Genomic DNA, 16,872 nt, shown 5'->3' on the forward strand with positions numbered 1-16,872 from the left:
ATGCATAGTATGGAGGGTATATTAAGTTCGTCATTCCGGTTGTAACCCATCGAAATAATAAATTTAGACATAACAAGGTATATATATTCTTGAGCAGCGTAAAATTCTATGATGATTTAGGAAGGCCCAGACCTTCGTATAGCCTCCATATAACCGTATCCCCTCGATATTCGACATTTTGACGTTTTTAGGGACATTATTCACCGGATTTGGTTCAAATTTCGTATTTAAAATTTTTAATGGGTGCTACAGCCTATGGCAAAACATTGCGTATGTAGGCCAACGTCTTCGTATAGGCCCCATATATCATTACCTCCAAATTTTTTGGTATTTTGACGATTTTAGGTACAATAATCACCGATATTGTTTGAAATTTTCCTATTTGAAGTTCTTAATAGGTACTACAGCCTGTGATAGAAAATTTTCTATGCAGGTCCAGATCTTCGTATATCGCCGATATAAAGGTACCTCCCTATATTCAGTATTTGGACGATTTAAGGTACATTATTCACCGGATTTTTTTCAAGTTTCGCATTTGAATTTTGTAACGGCTTATGAAAAAGTTGCTTATGCAGGTCCAAGTCTTCGTAGAGACCCCAATATAACGGCTATATTCGATATTTTTAAAATTTTAACCAAATTTTTAAGGCATTTTATTTTTTTTTGGAAAATTTCCAAATTTGTTCCAAATGTTGGATGGTATTCAAAGTCCGTCCCGGCTGAACTTACTGCTTTTTTAGTTTTCTCTTTTTTTTTTTTTAATTTGACATTGCCACATTGGTCCCTTTTATTCGAAAATTAGTTTCTATTGGCAACCCTGTAACGAGTTTTTAGATGAAAATTCACACCAAAAAGTCAATATGTTCTGGGCTATAAATAAGACACTCACACTACTCTTAACAAAATAGACAGGAGATGAACAAAAAGAGTATAATTGGGCGAAGGAGTGGGAGTAGGTAGGATATTTCTAATGACAAAATATTAATGCCTCGATGTAAGGTAGTAGTACCTTCCATACATCGAATTATGTACAAGGAAGACTACCAACATACACACACACCCATACCAGCCATATGACTAAGACCACACGAGCTGGCGACATTGTCATGGAAAGATCAAATTTCACAACAGTTTGATATTTACCAAACTAAATGTGTGTAAGTGTGATTTTCAGCAGCTACATAACTATTTACTGATGTCACTTTGTATATGTGTGTGTGTTTGTTAATATTTTGCAAGTAATTTATGTAATTAATATTCGATTTTGCCTAATCCTGCTATCTGTATCTGAGTTTATTTTAATCATAACGATAATTACCAAATGGAAAAATAATATCAAAAGTGAATGGATAGTTGAAGTAGAGCAAAAAGGAAATTAATATCACATACACAGTTGTTGTTGTTGGTTTTAGGTCCTTTTGAAGAAATTCGAGTAGTTTTAATTAAATTTTGCTATTTGTTTAAGGGCATGTTTGTGAGTGTGACAGCTGCAAATTTAGAGAGTAATTTGAAAATTTCTGTAAACAAGAGACAAGTCCTGACACTCAGTTCAAATTGGGGTTGGCAAAGGAGAATGTCAATACATTAGTGCGATTTATGGCTAATTTTGAATAGCAATTGCCTATTTTAGTTCAGCACATAACTAATAAATTAACAAACTCCTTTTTGTAAAATATCCAAAAGTGGGTCTTCCTAACTAAGCAGAGACATACGTTTTGGAATATGTATAAACGAATAGATTATATCCTATATTTGAAAACCCCCAAAAAATGTTCAGAAAACAGGACTTCTATATAAGGTTTTAAACAAGTAGAAGATTCATGAAACGTCCTCTATATAGGACCCTTTGAACTGTAACTGTAGATCTAAAGATAATTTTCTTTCTTTGCCTCTAAAATCTTGTAGTCAGATACTACCTTAAATAGTCTTCTGTCTGTATAAGCCCCAAGAAAGTCATTTATGTTTGAGAGGTGTCTGGAAAAGTCGTATATTTATTCGTATAATCCATTCAATATACAAGAGATGTTTGGAAGGTTTTTCTTGGTTTCTAAGACAGTCTCCTCAGAGAAAACTACTTGGGAAGACGTTTTGTTACTAGAAGACATCCAAAAGGTTTTAAGTTTCAAGATTGCTCCAAAAAGGTCTTCTAAAGGACTAAAGACGAAGAAGGGAAGACCAAGAAGGGTGCCTATAGACTTTCTTTAGAAGACTTTCCGGTCATGAAACACCCTTCAAGTCTCTCTAAATAGAAGAGATCGAGAAGATCTTTGGTCTACATAGGGATTATAGAGTTATATTACAAGAACTTTTGTCTCTTACCTCTATAGAAGACCTCTCAAAGAACTTAGAGCTAAAGTTGTGGCAGATGTCTTCAGTCAAAAGAAGGTATTTTTTCGTCTATGCCTAACCTTTCAAGTCTTATGAAATAGGTGACCTTTCAAATTTTCATTCATTTCATCAAATTTTCAAAGGACGCCTGTCAATAGATCAGCTTTAAATTGTCTTAGGTCTATTAAAGACCTTTCCTAGGTCCATAGATGACCTTTTAAAGATCTTCTGTATGCAGGTGATTTTTTAAAGGTCATGAGTCAACAGATACCCATTAACGTGTTCAGTCTACAGAGGGTATTGTTTTTAGAAAACCTATAGATGATCTTTCAAAGGCTTTGTTTCTGTAAATGGCCGTTCGTAGGCCCTCTGTCTCTATATGACCTTTGGAAGAACTCCTTTCTATTGGAGAACCTTCAAGAAGCTACTGTTTATAGAGAACATATCAAAGGTTTAATGTATATGTGTAAACCTCTAAAGGTCTTCGAAATAAGTCACTTCTTCGAGATGTTCCGCTTATAGTTGACTTCTCAGAGTTTTCATGTATATAAAACCCCTTTCTGGCTATACAGGTCTTATCAAAAGTCTATAAATATCTTAGCATTAAGATGACGTAGGTCTAATCTCCACAGAAGACTTTAGGAAGGTCTTTTGAGGCTTCCAGTCTTCAACATATTTTTGTAAAATCTGATGTCTATAGAAGAGAGAGAGAGAACCTTCGAAAGGGGTTTTTTTTTCCTAAAGTAGACCATTTAAGGTTCAAAAGCAGGTCTTTAAAAATATTTTACCTATTAGTCTATAGAAGACCTTTATAAAATGTTCTTACTTAAAGGACTTCTGTTTATAAAGGACTCTCGAAAGTGCCCTCTGCAAGGACTTCTGTACATAAACAAAAACCCCTTGATAATTATAGATTTATGATAGACCTCTAGAGGTTCACATCAATTGGAAACCTTTAAGAGTCTTTTGTCTTTTGCCAATTAAAAGTCATTGAAAGGATCTCTAGAGAGCCTTTTTTAAGTAAGGGAATCTAGAGGGATCTTATGGGTATAGAAGATCTCTACGAGATATTTTACAGAGGGAAGTTTTAAAAGTACTGTTGATAAAAGCCTCTGGAAGTTCTTCAGGGGCATTTTTTTCTGTGGAAAAAATCAGGACTTAATTTCGGAGAAATTTTTTTCTAAAGAAAAGAAAATCAGGGTACAGATTTGAGTCATGTTTTTTATAGACAAAAATCAGATCTAGCTTCGGAAGCATTTTTCATGAAAAAATATGCCTAAAGTGCTGAGACATTTGCTTCATATAAAAAAAATCTTGTCTCAGTTACACACAGACCACAGACAGAATATGTACCTCTAATGACATATATATCAATCAAGGGCTAAGGACATACTTCCTCTTCATATTTGTCCATATATATCCTAAAGTACTGAAGGCATATATTTTTTCTTTCAAATATGTTGCTGGGTATTCTATCAACATATGTCCCTTGCCATCAATTCTCTTACCGATTTACAATCATCCAGACATATGGTGGGCCCCTTGTCGTATTAGATAGATATTGGTCATTTGTCCATAACTAAACATCTGCATATGTGGCACACACACGTACACAACTCAGCAACCACATCAAATATGGACACATACATTTACTCACACACACTCACACACATCAAACTTCACCACCACCACAATTACTTATTCACACTTGGCAAGTTTAATATTCAAATAGCCTTAAATTTAATGTATGCCCAGGCATGTACACAAACACTTATAAACACACACACACACACACACACTTAAACTCCTGCTGCTGCTCTTCTTGCCTTCGGACAGCCGACTGGCTAGCTTATCTAAAGGACATTTTACATTATATTAGCAGTCAGGGATCTTGTACACTTTAATGTTTATTATGCTTAACACAAGACGGAGAGAGAGAGAGTAAAGACAACATATGAAGATGTATGTGTGTGTTTGTGCCACATTCTTAGCCACGATGTATGTGTGTGAGTGCATGTGTGAGTATTTGACATTTTGTTGGCGACATCTTTCATGGGGCATTTACTTAGAGTTATGGTTTGTTGAGGTTAAAGCGATGCACACACACATAAGTCCTTGAGAGCTTCGGCTCCTGCATACCTTCAATCTTTAGAACATCCTCCTATTCTACTATCTATCTCTCCATCGTGTTGACATAATATGAATGTAATTAATTTTAATTTTGTCTTATCCAATGGGGTGTCATTAGTTATTAGTGTTAATGGAAAAGGAGAGAGAGAGAGAGAGAGAGAGGGAGAGAGATCCCTTTTAAATATTCTCTTTAAAGAGTACACTCAATGCAATCAGCTAATGGTCACCAAAACTATTGTAAATTTAACTGAGAAGCAGGATTTTGAATTTTTAAAGAAATTTAAAAATTTCGAAAAAAACTAAAATATTTAAAATAATAATACTCATTTACAGTCCTTTCACCACACGCACACAAAACCTACATTAAAGAGAAAATATCCTTAAATTTATTTTCAATCATAAATTTTTCATTATTTAATTTTTCCTTTTTTTCCTGAGAACCCCTCTTGAGTACTTCCCAGAATTATTCAATATCCAATAAAACCAATTGAATAACTTCAAACGAAAAAAAATCAGTAATAATAAATAGATTTCCTCTTTGTTTAAATTCATCACATCAAATATTTATCAACAACAACAATAACCGTAACTACCGTAGAAAGTCACAACCCCCAAATAGCGATAAATGAATTTCCACCAACACTTATTGTCACCGGAAGTTGTTTCATTACATTTTATACTTTACCATCAACGGAAGAAGCAGAGTGAACGAGAGGAGCGGGGAGAGAGAGAAAAAAAAACTGAAAAACCAACCAATACACATTCATATATAAATTACAATGTTCTTCCTTCCTTCCGTCTGTCTGTCCGTCATCAGATATATGAAATACAGAGAGAGCGAGCGAAAACAACAACGAAATGGCAAAGTGTCAGCGTGTGTGTGTGTGTCTGCACATGCACATTGACACATTCCCCAGTGGTTGCACACAATGCGTATGATTAATGTGGTATTGTTCATTCGCACCATGGGTCGAAATGGGGTATGCGCCCAGAAATTATCAATATGCTGGTTATTTATATGCCGGTTGTCATCTTGTAAATTTTTATGACATTTTTTAATGGGTTCTCCAAAAGAAAATGACACATAATTTATCATATTTTCTATCAATCCATAAAATGCGTGTCAGAGTGGTGTATGTAAAAGGTTATTAAGAAATGTGAATGTAAGGAGAAAGAGGCTTTTGGGCAGAGACATTTTTTCTATGGAAAAGTCGAGCCTTACCTGTTTAAGTATTTCGTTTCTTATAGAACAAAAATTGGGGTTTAGAGACTGAGGCAATTTTTTCCAGAGAAAACAAAACAGGTCAGACTTTTTATAGGAGGCATGATTTGTTATAGGAAAAATAGCTTCTAAGCAACTGAGAATTTTTTACAGAAAAATCTGGCTTCAAGATTGGCCTCAGTTTCTCGGGTATTTTGTTGTAGAAAAAATCAGTTTTTTTTTTTATTTTTTAATGGGTTCTCCAAAAGAAAATGAGACAAAATGAGAAAGGTTCTACAAAATGCATGTCAGAGTGGTGTCTGTAAATGGTTATTAAGAAATGTGAACATAACGAGAAAGAGGACTTAAAACAGCGACAATTTTTCTTAAGAAGAAATTCGGGTCTGTTCAAGTATTTTTTTCATATAGAATAAAAATCAGGCCTTAGGGACGGAGGCATTTTTTCTATAGAAAAAACCAGGTCCCAGCATGTTTTTCAAGGAAAAAGAGATCCTAATTTTTTACATAAAAATGTGGGTTCAAGTTTGGCCAAAGTTTTTTTGTTGAAAAAATCTGGTTTAATTTTTTGAGGCATTTTTTTATTTTGTAGAAAAAAAAAATGTGGTGTCAGTTTCCGATATATTTTCTTATTTCTATGAGAGAAAAATCAGGCCTCAACTACTAGGACAGTTTTTTTTCTATAGAAAACAAGTAAAAAAGCTGTAAGTTCGGCCGGACCGAACTTCGAATACCCTTCACCATTTGGAACAAATTTGGAAATTTTCCAAAAAAAAGATCCGTTAAAAATTCTGTTAAAATCTTTAAAATACCGAAAGTAGCCCTTATATGGGTCTATATTACAACGTGGACCTGCATAGGCAATTTTTGTCACAAGCCATTACAATATTTAAATGCGAAACTTGACAAAAAATCGGTAATAATGTAGCTAAAATCATCAACATACCGAATATAGGGAGTCACCAAGGGGGCTATACGAAGACGTGGACGTGCACAGACAATTTTCAGCCTTAGGCTGTAGTATTCATTACGAACTTCAAATACCAAATTTGAAACAATTCCGGTGAATAATGCCGCTAAATTAATCAAACTATCGAATATCGGAAGGTACTGTTATATAGGGGCTATACGAAGACGTGGACCTGCACAAATAATTTTTTGTCATAGGTTGTAGTATCCATTGCGAACTTCAAATACCAAATTTGAAACATTTCCGGTGAATAATGTCACTTAAATCAACAACATACCGAAAATAGGGAGGTACCATTATATGGGGGCTATACAAAAGTCCACACTATGGTGGAGGGTATAAAAAAGTATAATAATTCAATAAAAAAATGATTTTTGGGTTCAGGATGTTTTTTACAAAAGACAATGTCAGTGCTCGGATTCCGAGGTTTTTTTTCTATAGAAAAAAATAGATCTCGGGTCTGAATTTTTTTCGGGTGCCTAAGAAATTTTTTTATTGAACAAATCAGTCCCAGTCACAAAAAAAAAAAACGAAGAATGTTTTCTATAGGCCTCAGGGACTTGGAATTTGTTTTATTGAAAAAGAGAAATTTTTCGGTAAAAAAATGGTTCTTGGGTTGAGGTTTTTTTTCTTCAAAAGAAAATATCAGTACTCGGTTCTGAAGTATTTTTTCGTATAGAAAAAACAGATCTCGGATCTAAGAATTTTTTTCTATTAACAAAAACCAGACCCCGGGGTCTAAAGCATATTTTTTATATTAAAAAACCGAGAAATTTTTCGCTACAAAAATTGTTTTTATTTTGATATTTTTTTCTATAAAAGAAAATATTAGTGTTCGGTTCTGAAGTATTTTTCCTATAAAAAAATGAGATTTTTTTCTTTGGATAAAAATCAGGCGCCCGGTGAGACATATTTTTATTGAAAAAAAGTTTTAAAGGAGTGAGGCATTTTATATAAAAGTGGTCAGTGGCCTTACTAAGGCACAGGCAGAATATCTTCATCATAATTTTTTATTTTTTACTTTAAAAAAATATTAAGTTTTTTTCTCTTACTCCTATTTCGTTTCGCTTTCCTTAGAAAAATGATTAAATTCAAAGTATTTTCTTATTCACTTCTCACCAAGGTAAATGACTTTTATTTAAGTTCATAAATTAACCTTACAGCCAACATTCGAATACATTTTACCCTTCGAGAAGAAGTTTTGTTTCCGTTTCCTGTTTTTACCAGTTAATTTGTGAGGTTTGTTATTGGAGTGCAAAACAACAAGAGCTCAAAGAAAAAAAAGAGTAGACTCCAACAAAACTTAAAAATTTCCGGTTGTGGTAGTTTTTGTTTCACAACTTCCCTCCCTGCCCCCTCCAGTTACAATTTTGTCCAATGCCCAACATTGTGGCAAATATTTGCCAATGTAAAAAAATTTCATTAAATACCAGTTTAAGCTGCCGTTTGGAGGGCGATATTAAGGACTTTGTGTCCCATTTGCTGTCGTTGTTGCTGTGAGAAACTGGCAAACTGTTTACCCGCCACCATGGGTTTCGGTGTAAAAATAACAAGGACTTAAGGAGTCAGTCACCAACTTACAAACACTCGGTTTGCAAACTCTCAACATTGTAATCCTTTCAAGCACTCCCACACACACATATGCATGGGGCCGCACTAATATTGGCCACCACACCTCACCCCCTGCCTAAGCTCGGCGAAAGTATTTATGGTGACAATAATTAATGGTATTAGGGTTAAAAATGTCACAAACAATTAGTGTTTCATTTGTAGCGAGCGTATAGTGTAAAAATAGAGCTAGCTACATGCCATCACGTCAGCATTCAGGATTCCTTTATGGCCGCCCTTGCACAACAACAACACCAGCAGGCTGGCAGCTGGGTTTTTTTGTTGTTGCTGCTGCTGCTGCTGCTATTGTGTTCTCTTTCTCTGCGTTTATGTGGGTTAATGTGTTAGCCTTTTGCATGTTTTGTTGTTGTGTGGGTAAGAGGGGAGGGGCAGGGCAGAGGGTTTATTTTGAATGATTTTAAAATTGCATTTTTACTCGATGTAAACAACACCAGCTGGTGCTGAAATTTATGGTACCCCCCCGCCCCCATCTCCAACGACTGGTTCATAACAACGGGCCGCATAAATTAGATTGTTAATGAAAATACCAGATCCCCGGAAGAAAAAAAATGAGGATTTAAGAATTTTAATTTTACAAAATGAAAAACTTGAATAGGAGAGGAGAGCATGGTAAGGATTAAGATCATGTTAAAAAATTTTCCCTAGGTACTAAAAAAGCGCTTTAATAGCAAAAATACGAATTTTTAGGAAGATTTTACATGAAAAAAATGTGAGGCACTGAAAAATCCTTAATTATAGAGGACTTAATTTTTTCATAAAAAAAATTCTAAGGGTCGGACTAATTCTTTATTGATATGTGCCATAAAAAAGTACCTTTGACCCTGAGGATGAATTTTTTCTTTAGAAAATAGAAACTCATTCCATGAGGACAGATTTTTTCTATAGAATACCTTACTCTCTAAGGATGGATTTTTTTTAGAAAAAAGAAACTCAGTCCATGAGGACAGATTTTTTCCTTGAAGATAGATTTTTTCTACAGAATACTTTACTCCCTGAGAGCAGATTTTTCCATACAAAAAAGTACCTTTGACCCTGAGGAAAATTTTCAATGGACAAAAAGAAACTCAGTCCATGAGGACAGATTTTTTCCTTAAAGATACATTTTTTTCTATAGAATACCTTAGTCCCTAAGAACAGTTTTTTTTTCATACAAAAAATTACCTTTGACCCTGAGGACATGGTTTTCTATAAAAAAAGAAACTCAGTCCATTAGGAAAGATTTTTTCCTTGAAGATAAATTGTTACCTAAGTCCCTGAGGATGGATTTTCCATACAAAAAAGTATCTTTGACCCTGACGACGGATTTTTTTCTTTAGAAAAACAGAAAATCTGTCCATGAGGACAACTCTTTTTATACCCTCCACCATAGTATGGAGGGTATAATAGGTATGTCATTCCGTTTGTAACACCTCGAAATATACATATATAAAATTCTATGTCGATTTAGCGACGTCCGTCCGTCGTCACTCTAGCTTCCGAACGAATTGAAGTAGATTGACTTTACTCAAATGTATATTATGTCTGCAGGACTTTTAGTATTGAAAATGGGCCATGTAGGTCCACGTTTTGGTATAGCCCCCATATAACCTCCCGATAATCGGTATTTTGATGATTTTAGCCACATTATTCACCGGAATTGTTTCAAATTTGGTAGTTGAAGTTCAAAATGGATACTACAGCCCAAGACAGAAAATTGTCTGTGGAATACTGCAGCCTATGACAGGATTTTGTGTGCATGTCAACGTCTTCTTATAGCCCCCATGTAACGGTATCTCCCGATATTTGGTATTTTGATTATTTTAGTGACATTATTCACCGGAATTGTTTCAAATTTAGTATTTGAAGTTCGTAATGGATACTGCAGCCTAAGGCAGAAAATTGTGTGTGCAGGTCCACATTTTGGTATATCCCCATGTAATAGTACCTCCCTATATTGATGATTTTGGCTACATTATTCTCCGATTTTTTTTGAAGTTTCGCATTTGAATGTTTCATTGGCTTATGACAAAATTTGCCTATATAGGTCCACGTCGTCGTTTAGACCCTAATAAGACGGCTACATTTGGTACAGAATTTATATCGAATTTTATTTTTTTGAGAATTGCCAAATTCGTTTCAAATGGTGGAACTTACAGATTTTTTACTTATTTTATAAAATAGTACCTCAGTCCATTATGACCAATTTTTACTAAAAGAGACCTGAGGACGGATTTTTTCCGTGGGAAAAAGTACTTTTGTCCCTGTGGAAAAATGTCTCTTTCTCTGAGGAAAGAGATATCCAAACCTGAACTATTATTTGGTTTTATAGACAAATTTGCCGAAAATGTCAGGTTGGTATTTTCGTCATATGTTAGATCCAACGTTTTTCTGTAGAAAAAAATCGACAAATCCATGCTTCAATTTTTTTTTCTATAGAAAAAACTGCAGAATATCAAGTTCGAAATTGTTTCTATTAAAAAGTTGGCAAATCTGAGGTTCAAATTTTTTTTATAAAAAAATGTCAAATTTGATATCTTTGTCCGATTTCGGGTTAATTGGCCAATATCTGTCCAAATGACCTGAATTTTTGGCACATCCGACTGAATTCACCTTAGAACCAAGTACTTCAAATTTGGTGAAAATCGGTTCAGATATATCTATAGCTCCGATATATATGCTTCATTCGATTTAGGATTTTAAGTCCATCTCATTCGAAATGTGCACTCCACAAGAATGATATTTGTTAGCAAATATCAGATACAGTCCAGAAATACCTCTGACAAATTTTATCAAGATAGGTTCAGATATAGCTTTCATATATATTTTGGCACTTCCGACCGAATACAGCCTAGAAATATTTTCTTCAAATTTGGTGAAAATCGGTTCAGATATAGCTATAGCTCACATATATATGTTGCATCCGATTTTATGCTAAAGTCCCTTGGACAAATATGATATTTGATATCGGACATCAGATACAGCTCAAAATAATTCTGCCAAATTTTATCGAGATCTGCTTAGATTTTTATATACCTTCGATATACACAAATATATCTGAGAAAAAAAAAATAAAACAAATCTAAAAACTTTTTTTTGGAAAATATTCGGTATTCGTATTTCTAGACCTCTACAAGAAAATAAGAAACACTATGGGATTACCAAGCTTAGACCTCCAAATATTGGGGAATAATATAGTAATTTTTGCCTACGAAAGTTTATTTTAAGGACTCCTCCAGGAATCTGAAGTCTCTAACAAGCTATCAATTGATTTGCCATTTAATTTCCAATTATAAATATGCAGAAAAAAAAAATAAATAAAACAATTCACTTACTGCACTGTGCTTCATCCGATTTATCCTCACAATCATCGGTCATATCACAACGGAAATGCGGTGGTATACAGTAGGTCTTATTAAATACATATTGGCCACAGTTTATTTGGCCGGCCTCACATTCGGGGGGTGCTGCACCGAAAGAAATTAAATTAAAGCAAATTATGTAACGAAATACGTAAAGCTCACAGGAAATTAAAAACAAAACAGAATCTCAACTTACGACACGATTGCTGTTCATCCTCGCCACCCTCACAATCCTTCTGGTAGTTGCACACCCACAGCGATGTTATGCACTTGCCATCGTTGCAGCGAAACATACCGGGTGGACATGGCACATTTGGTGGTGTAAAAATACCGCCTCCAATGCTGCCACCACTGGTGCGTTCGTCACTGAAACCGATGCGTCCTCCATCGGCTAAGCCACCTGAAATTGAAAAAAAGGAGAAAACAAAAAATTAAAAACCTTGTGTAAGTATAGTTTTTGTTTATTTAAAAACAAAAATGTTGCATTATTTTATTTTTTTTTTTGTTTTGTTTTAAGAAAACAATTTTTGTCGTGTTATGTGACTGGAATTCTTGGTAGCTTTCCCAATTCATGGTCATTAAGGGAGCAGGGAGAAGCTTTATTCTGTTTGCCTGAAAGTGTGCTGTGCACAATCTGTGAGAGAATGTATGTGTGTGTGTGTGCGAGTGCGAGTGCACTATAGCCATGGGAATTTCAGAGAGTATATGCAAAACTGATTGCTTTGGTGATTTATTAAAATGTAAATCCTGACGACTGGTTAATGCCCTCGATATAAAGGAAAATTTAAATGGGAATAGTACGTTGCAAAGGACTGATTCTAAAAAATATCCCAATACTAAGTTTTGATTTTTTTCTATAGAGAAAAATATTCAAAACCGGGTTTTGAATTTTTTTTCTATAAAGAAAAATCTTCAAATCCGAATTTTTAATTTTTTTTTCTATTCAGAAAAATTTTTAAAATCGAGTTTTGAATATTTTTCTATTGAGAAAAAATTTCAAAATCGAGTTTTGAATTTTTTTTATTGAGAAAAATCTTCAAAATCGTGTTTTGAATTTTTTTCTATGGAGAAAAATCTTCCAAATCGAGTTTTGATTTTTTTCTATTGAAAAAAATCTTCAAAACCGGAGTTTTGAATTTTTTTTTCGATTGAGAAAAATCTTCAAAACCGAGTTTTAAATTTTTGTTCTATTGAGAAAAAATTTCAAAACCGGGTTTTGATTTTTTTTCTATTGAGAAAAATCTTCAAAACCGGGGTTTTGAATTTTTTTCTATTGAGAAAAATCTTCAAAACCGAGGTTTTGTTTTTTTTTCTATTGAGAAAAATCTTCAACACCGGGGTTTTGGATTTTTATTTCTATTGAGAAAAATCTTCAAAACCGAGGTTTTGGATTTTTTTCTATTGAGAAAAATCTTCAAAACCGAGGTTTTGAATTTTTTTCTATTGAGAAAAATCTCCAAAGCCGGGGTTTTGAATTTTTTTCTATTGAGAAAAATCTCCAAAGCCGGGGTTTTGAATTTTTTTCTATTGAGAAAAATCCCCAAAGCCGGGGTTTTGAATTTTTTTTCTATTGAGAAAAATCTTCCAAGCCGGGGTTTTGAATTTTTTTCTATTGAGAAAAAAATCTTCAAAACCGGGATTTTGAATTTTCTTCTATTGAGAAAAAAATCTTCAAATTCGGGATTTTGATTTTTTTCTATTGAGAAAAAAATCTTCAAAACCGGGTTTTGAATTTTTTTCTATTGCGAAAAATCTTCAAAATCGGATTTTGAATTTTTTTCTATTGATAAAAATCTTCAATACTCCTTTTTTTAATTTTTTTTCTATTGAGAAATATTCAAAACTGAGTTTTGAGAATATTTTCAAGGATGACACCATCCCTGTGTATTGTAGTGTAATCCTATAATATACTATCCACATGTTTGAGTATAACTCAAATATGCAACTCTCCAAACAACGGTTTTATGATTGTGCAGCATGCCGAAATCGTGTATTGTTTGTGTATTGGTAGCATTGTATTGTTGTTGTATTTTTTGTTTTGTTTTTTTTTTTTTTTTTTTTTTTTTTGGGAAAAAGGACGCCGGTTGTGGTTGGATTACTATGGCGTTATTGCAATCTCTCCAAGTGTTGTAAAAGAGTATTCCACTGTTGTTGGCCATATTTTTTTGTTGGTGTTGCATCCATCAGCATAACAAAAGACAGCCAAAAGGGGAGTTTTGTTTTGTTTAATTTCCAACAAAAGACAACATATATAACGTAGAAAAATAACAGCAGCAACAACAACAACTACAACGAACGAGACAAAACAATCACAGTTAAGTTTACAATATCTCGGCCACAAGAGCAACAGCCAACATCGTTGCCGTCATCAACAATGGTATTATTGCCATGGATATGCCACAGAGTGTATGTGTCTGTGTGTGTATGCGTATGCTACTGCATATCTGTTACGCTGTAAATAAAATCCTATCAGTGTGTGAGTTACAAGATTTATTCATTTACACAACATGGATTTGTGTGGCAGTATTCATGTTTCTCCGATAGTTGGGATTTAAATAAAAAAACCAAAAAAGTTGTAAATAAAATAAAATCGAAGATTCAAAACCAAATTATATTCGCCTCTTCCTCCCTTTTTTTGACAATCGTAAACAAAGCAATCTCTCTTTCTTTTGTTCTTCATTGAATCTCTTTTCTGTTGCTGGGAAAACTTTACTTATTGCCAGTCGTTTCTTTTGAGACGTTTTTTCATTGGAATTTGTTTTGGCAATTTGTTGTCTTAGAAAAGATAACACAATCAGTGAAGGATTGTTTTTCCTCCTTTTCTAAGTTATTTTTGTTTTCGTCTCCTTCTTTGCCTTTGTCTGCGTCTCGCCTTTTCCAACTAAATTCAAAACAAATTGTGTTTATTTTCATAGGATTTACAGGGCAATTGAGTGAAAAGTAGGCTGGAAATTGAATGAAATAAATCCGAAAAATTACAAGAGCTTTATTTTGGGAAAATGTATTGATTTTATTTCTTTGTCTCGAGGAGATTAGGGCAAATGATGTCGATTAGAGAAGATTAAAAAACAAACAACAGGGAAGATTAAAAATGAAATACAAGAAAATAAATTTAAAAATAATTTAATGACCTCCAATCTGTCAAAGATTTAAAGTATGAAATGTGAACACAAATTCATTACTTAAAAAATAATTTCATTGAAATACAGATGGCGCTCAGTGTGATTTTCAATTTAAGAAAAATGACATTATTTTTTCCTTTCGGGGGTGAAATGACAAATAAAAACTCATTTTTAAAAAACAAAAAAAAATCTTTATTTTTAAACTCTAAATCACACGAAAATAACAATTTTAACATTGAAATATAGGTGGTGCTTTTCAAGGTGATACCTCTAAGAGCTTGGTGGCTTGAAATATAAATAAACAAGTAAAATAGTATCAGACCGACAGATTTATACCCCCCAACTTTGAGTTATGATCATTCAAACTGTTGACTCTTTATGGGGGAGGTTCTGAAGAAGCTGACGAATATTTAACAATTCATTTCTGACCTAAGACTGATATACAGGGTGAAATGAAAAAAACTGCAAACAACTTCAGACTGCTGTCATTTCTATGCCACTCGTCCGACAGCTGTTAAAATTATTCCAGTGACAGCTCATTATATTGTTTACAAGTGTACAAAAGCATTTTGGTGAGAATTTTCCAGCAAAAAAAAAAATAATTCGTGATAGAATTCAAGCGTGATGGTGTGATTTCTTTATATTTGGCTGGAAAAGCACAAGTGGCTATCGTTAGAGCACTCCAGCATTTAAATGTGAATAAATCTTTTGTGTCTCGTACCTTCGCTCGTTACCGTAATACTGGTAGCGTATCCTGACGCCAAGGAAGTGGACGGAAGAAAACAGCAACATCAGAAGAAATGGTTCGAAAAGTAAAGAAGCGACTTGATGGAAACCCGCTTCGCAGAAAATGGCTTATGAGCTGAACATATCGCAATATTCCATTCGACAAATATTGAAAAATGAGCTCGGGGTAAAGCCCTTGAAATTCCAAAAAGTGCAAGAACTTACACCGCAACGGAAAGACTGAAAAGATCTAAGGAGTTGCTTCGCTTGGCCGAAAGTGGTGAACTGCCGAATTTGCTGTTCTTCGATACGATGAGAAAACATTCGTTGTCCAGCAGTTTGTAAACAAACAAAATGATCGGGTTTACTTGCCAAAGAGGTTAGCTGAAAATGTGCTCCTTCGGTTGGCCACTAGAACTCAAGCCGCCATAACAGCCGATGGTCGCTCTCCACTCGTATTAATCGACCGTGGCATCAGAATAAATGCCGAATATTATGGCGAAAATATTCTGGAGGGTGTTTTAAAACCTTAGGCACGCAGACCTTGGACATTCCAACAGGACTCAGAATGGGTACAAAATGAGATTTCTAGCTTTATTTCCAGCGCATAATGTCCACCAAAATCTCTGAATACCAATCCGTTGGTCTATTGTGTCTGGAGTATTTTGGAAAGCAAGGTTGGCATTAAAAAATACCAAAGTATCAACCACCTCAAGCAAGCACTTCTCCGGAAATGTGCCAACATACCACAGAGCAACATTCGGGCAGAATGTGGCGGTTTCATTGGCCGTTTGAAGGCCATAATTCGTGCCAAAGGTCACCAATTCGAACAAATCTAAACTTATTCTAAAATTTGATGCTATTTCTGACATTTTTTGCTTTCATTCAATAAAATTTAAGAAAAACGTGTAAAAATTATGGCGTTTGACTTTGGTGCAGTTTTTTTTTGTATCTCACCCTGTAATTAGTGATTATACTTGAGGAAGTCCAGTGGTTAATAATTTACTCGAGTGTAGTCGATGTATACTTTTTCACATGAGTAGAATGATTTTTTCTTGTAAATATTTTCAAATCATTTTTGGAAGAGCCCGAGCGCCCTCAATTGGTAGCGTCTATAAACTTTGTTTGGAAAATTGTGAAATTGCAATCACGGATTCAATATAACTCTCATGGCTCTCAGTTTCACTTCATTGCTGATATTGCAAAATTATGGCGCAATTTCTATGGATAATCTATAATTTGATTGCTCCACAAAATTTTAATTACGTTTTTAAATCTTAATTTCAATTTTATTTACCACATACAATTTTTACTTACTATGGAAGTGGTACCCATTTTCATCACAATTCCGTTTTATTATTTTTTTCTTCATAAAATTTAATAATAAAATCGTTAATCTTCTATTCACAG

General features: G+C 34.0%; 1 protein-coding gene across 3 annotated transcripts in view; it reads right to left on the reverse strand.

Moving 5' to 3' along the window:
• Positions 1-16,872, reverse strand: part of LOC101890934 (low-density lipoprotein receptor-related protein 2) — a 481,392-nt gene that overhangs the window by 52,203 nt on the left and 412,317 nt on the right. For all 3 annotated transcript variants that reach the window (XM_059120925.1, XM_059120924.1, XM_059120926.1), the window contains exons 3-4: positions 11,811-12,014; positions 11,588-11,719 (exon numbers count right to left, since the gene is read on the reverse strand). In XM_059120925.1, coding sequence (XP_058976908.1) covers positions 11,588-11,719; positions 11,811-12,014 — 336 coding nt within the window. The remainder of the gene's footprint in view (positions 1-11,587; positions 11,720-11,810; positions 12,015-16,872) is intronic.

Source organism: Musca domestica, unplaced genomic scaffold (genome assembly GCF_030504385.1).
Source record: "Musca domestica strain aabys unplaced genomic scaffold, Musca_domestica.polishedcontigs.V.1.1 18, whole genome shotgun sequence".
Lineage (NCBI taxonomy): Eukaryota > Metazoa > Arthropoda > Insecta > Diptera > Muscidae > Musca > Musca domestica.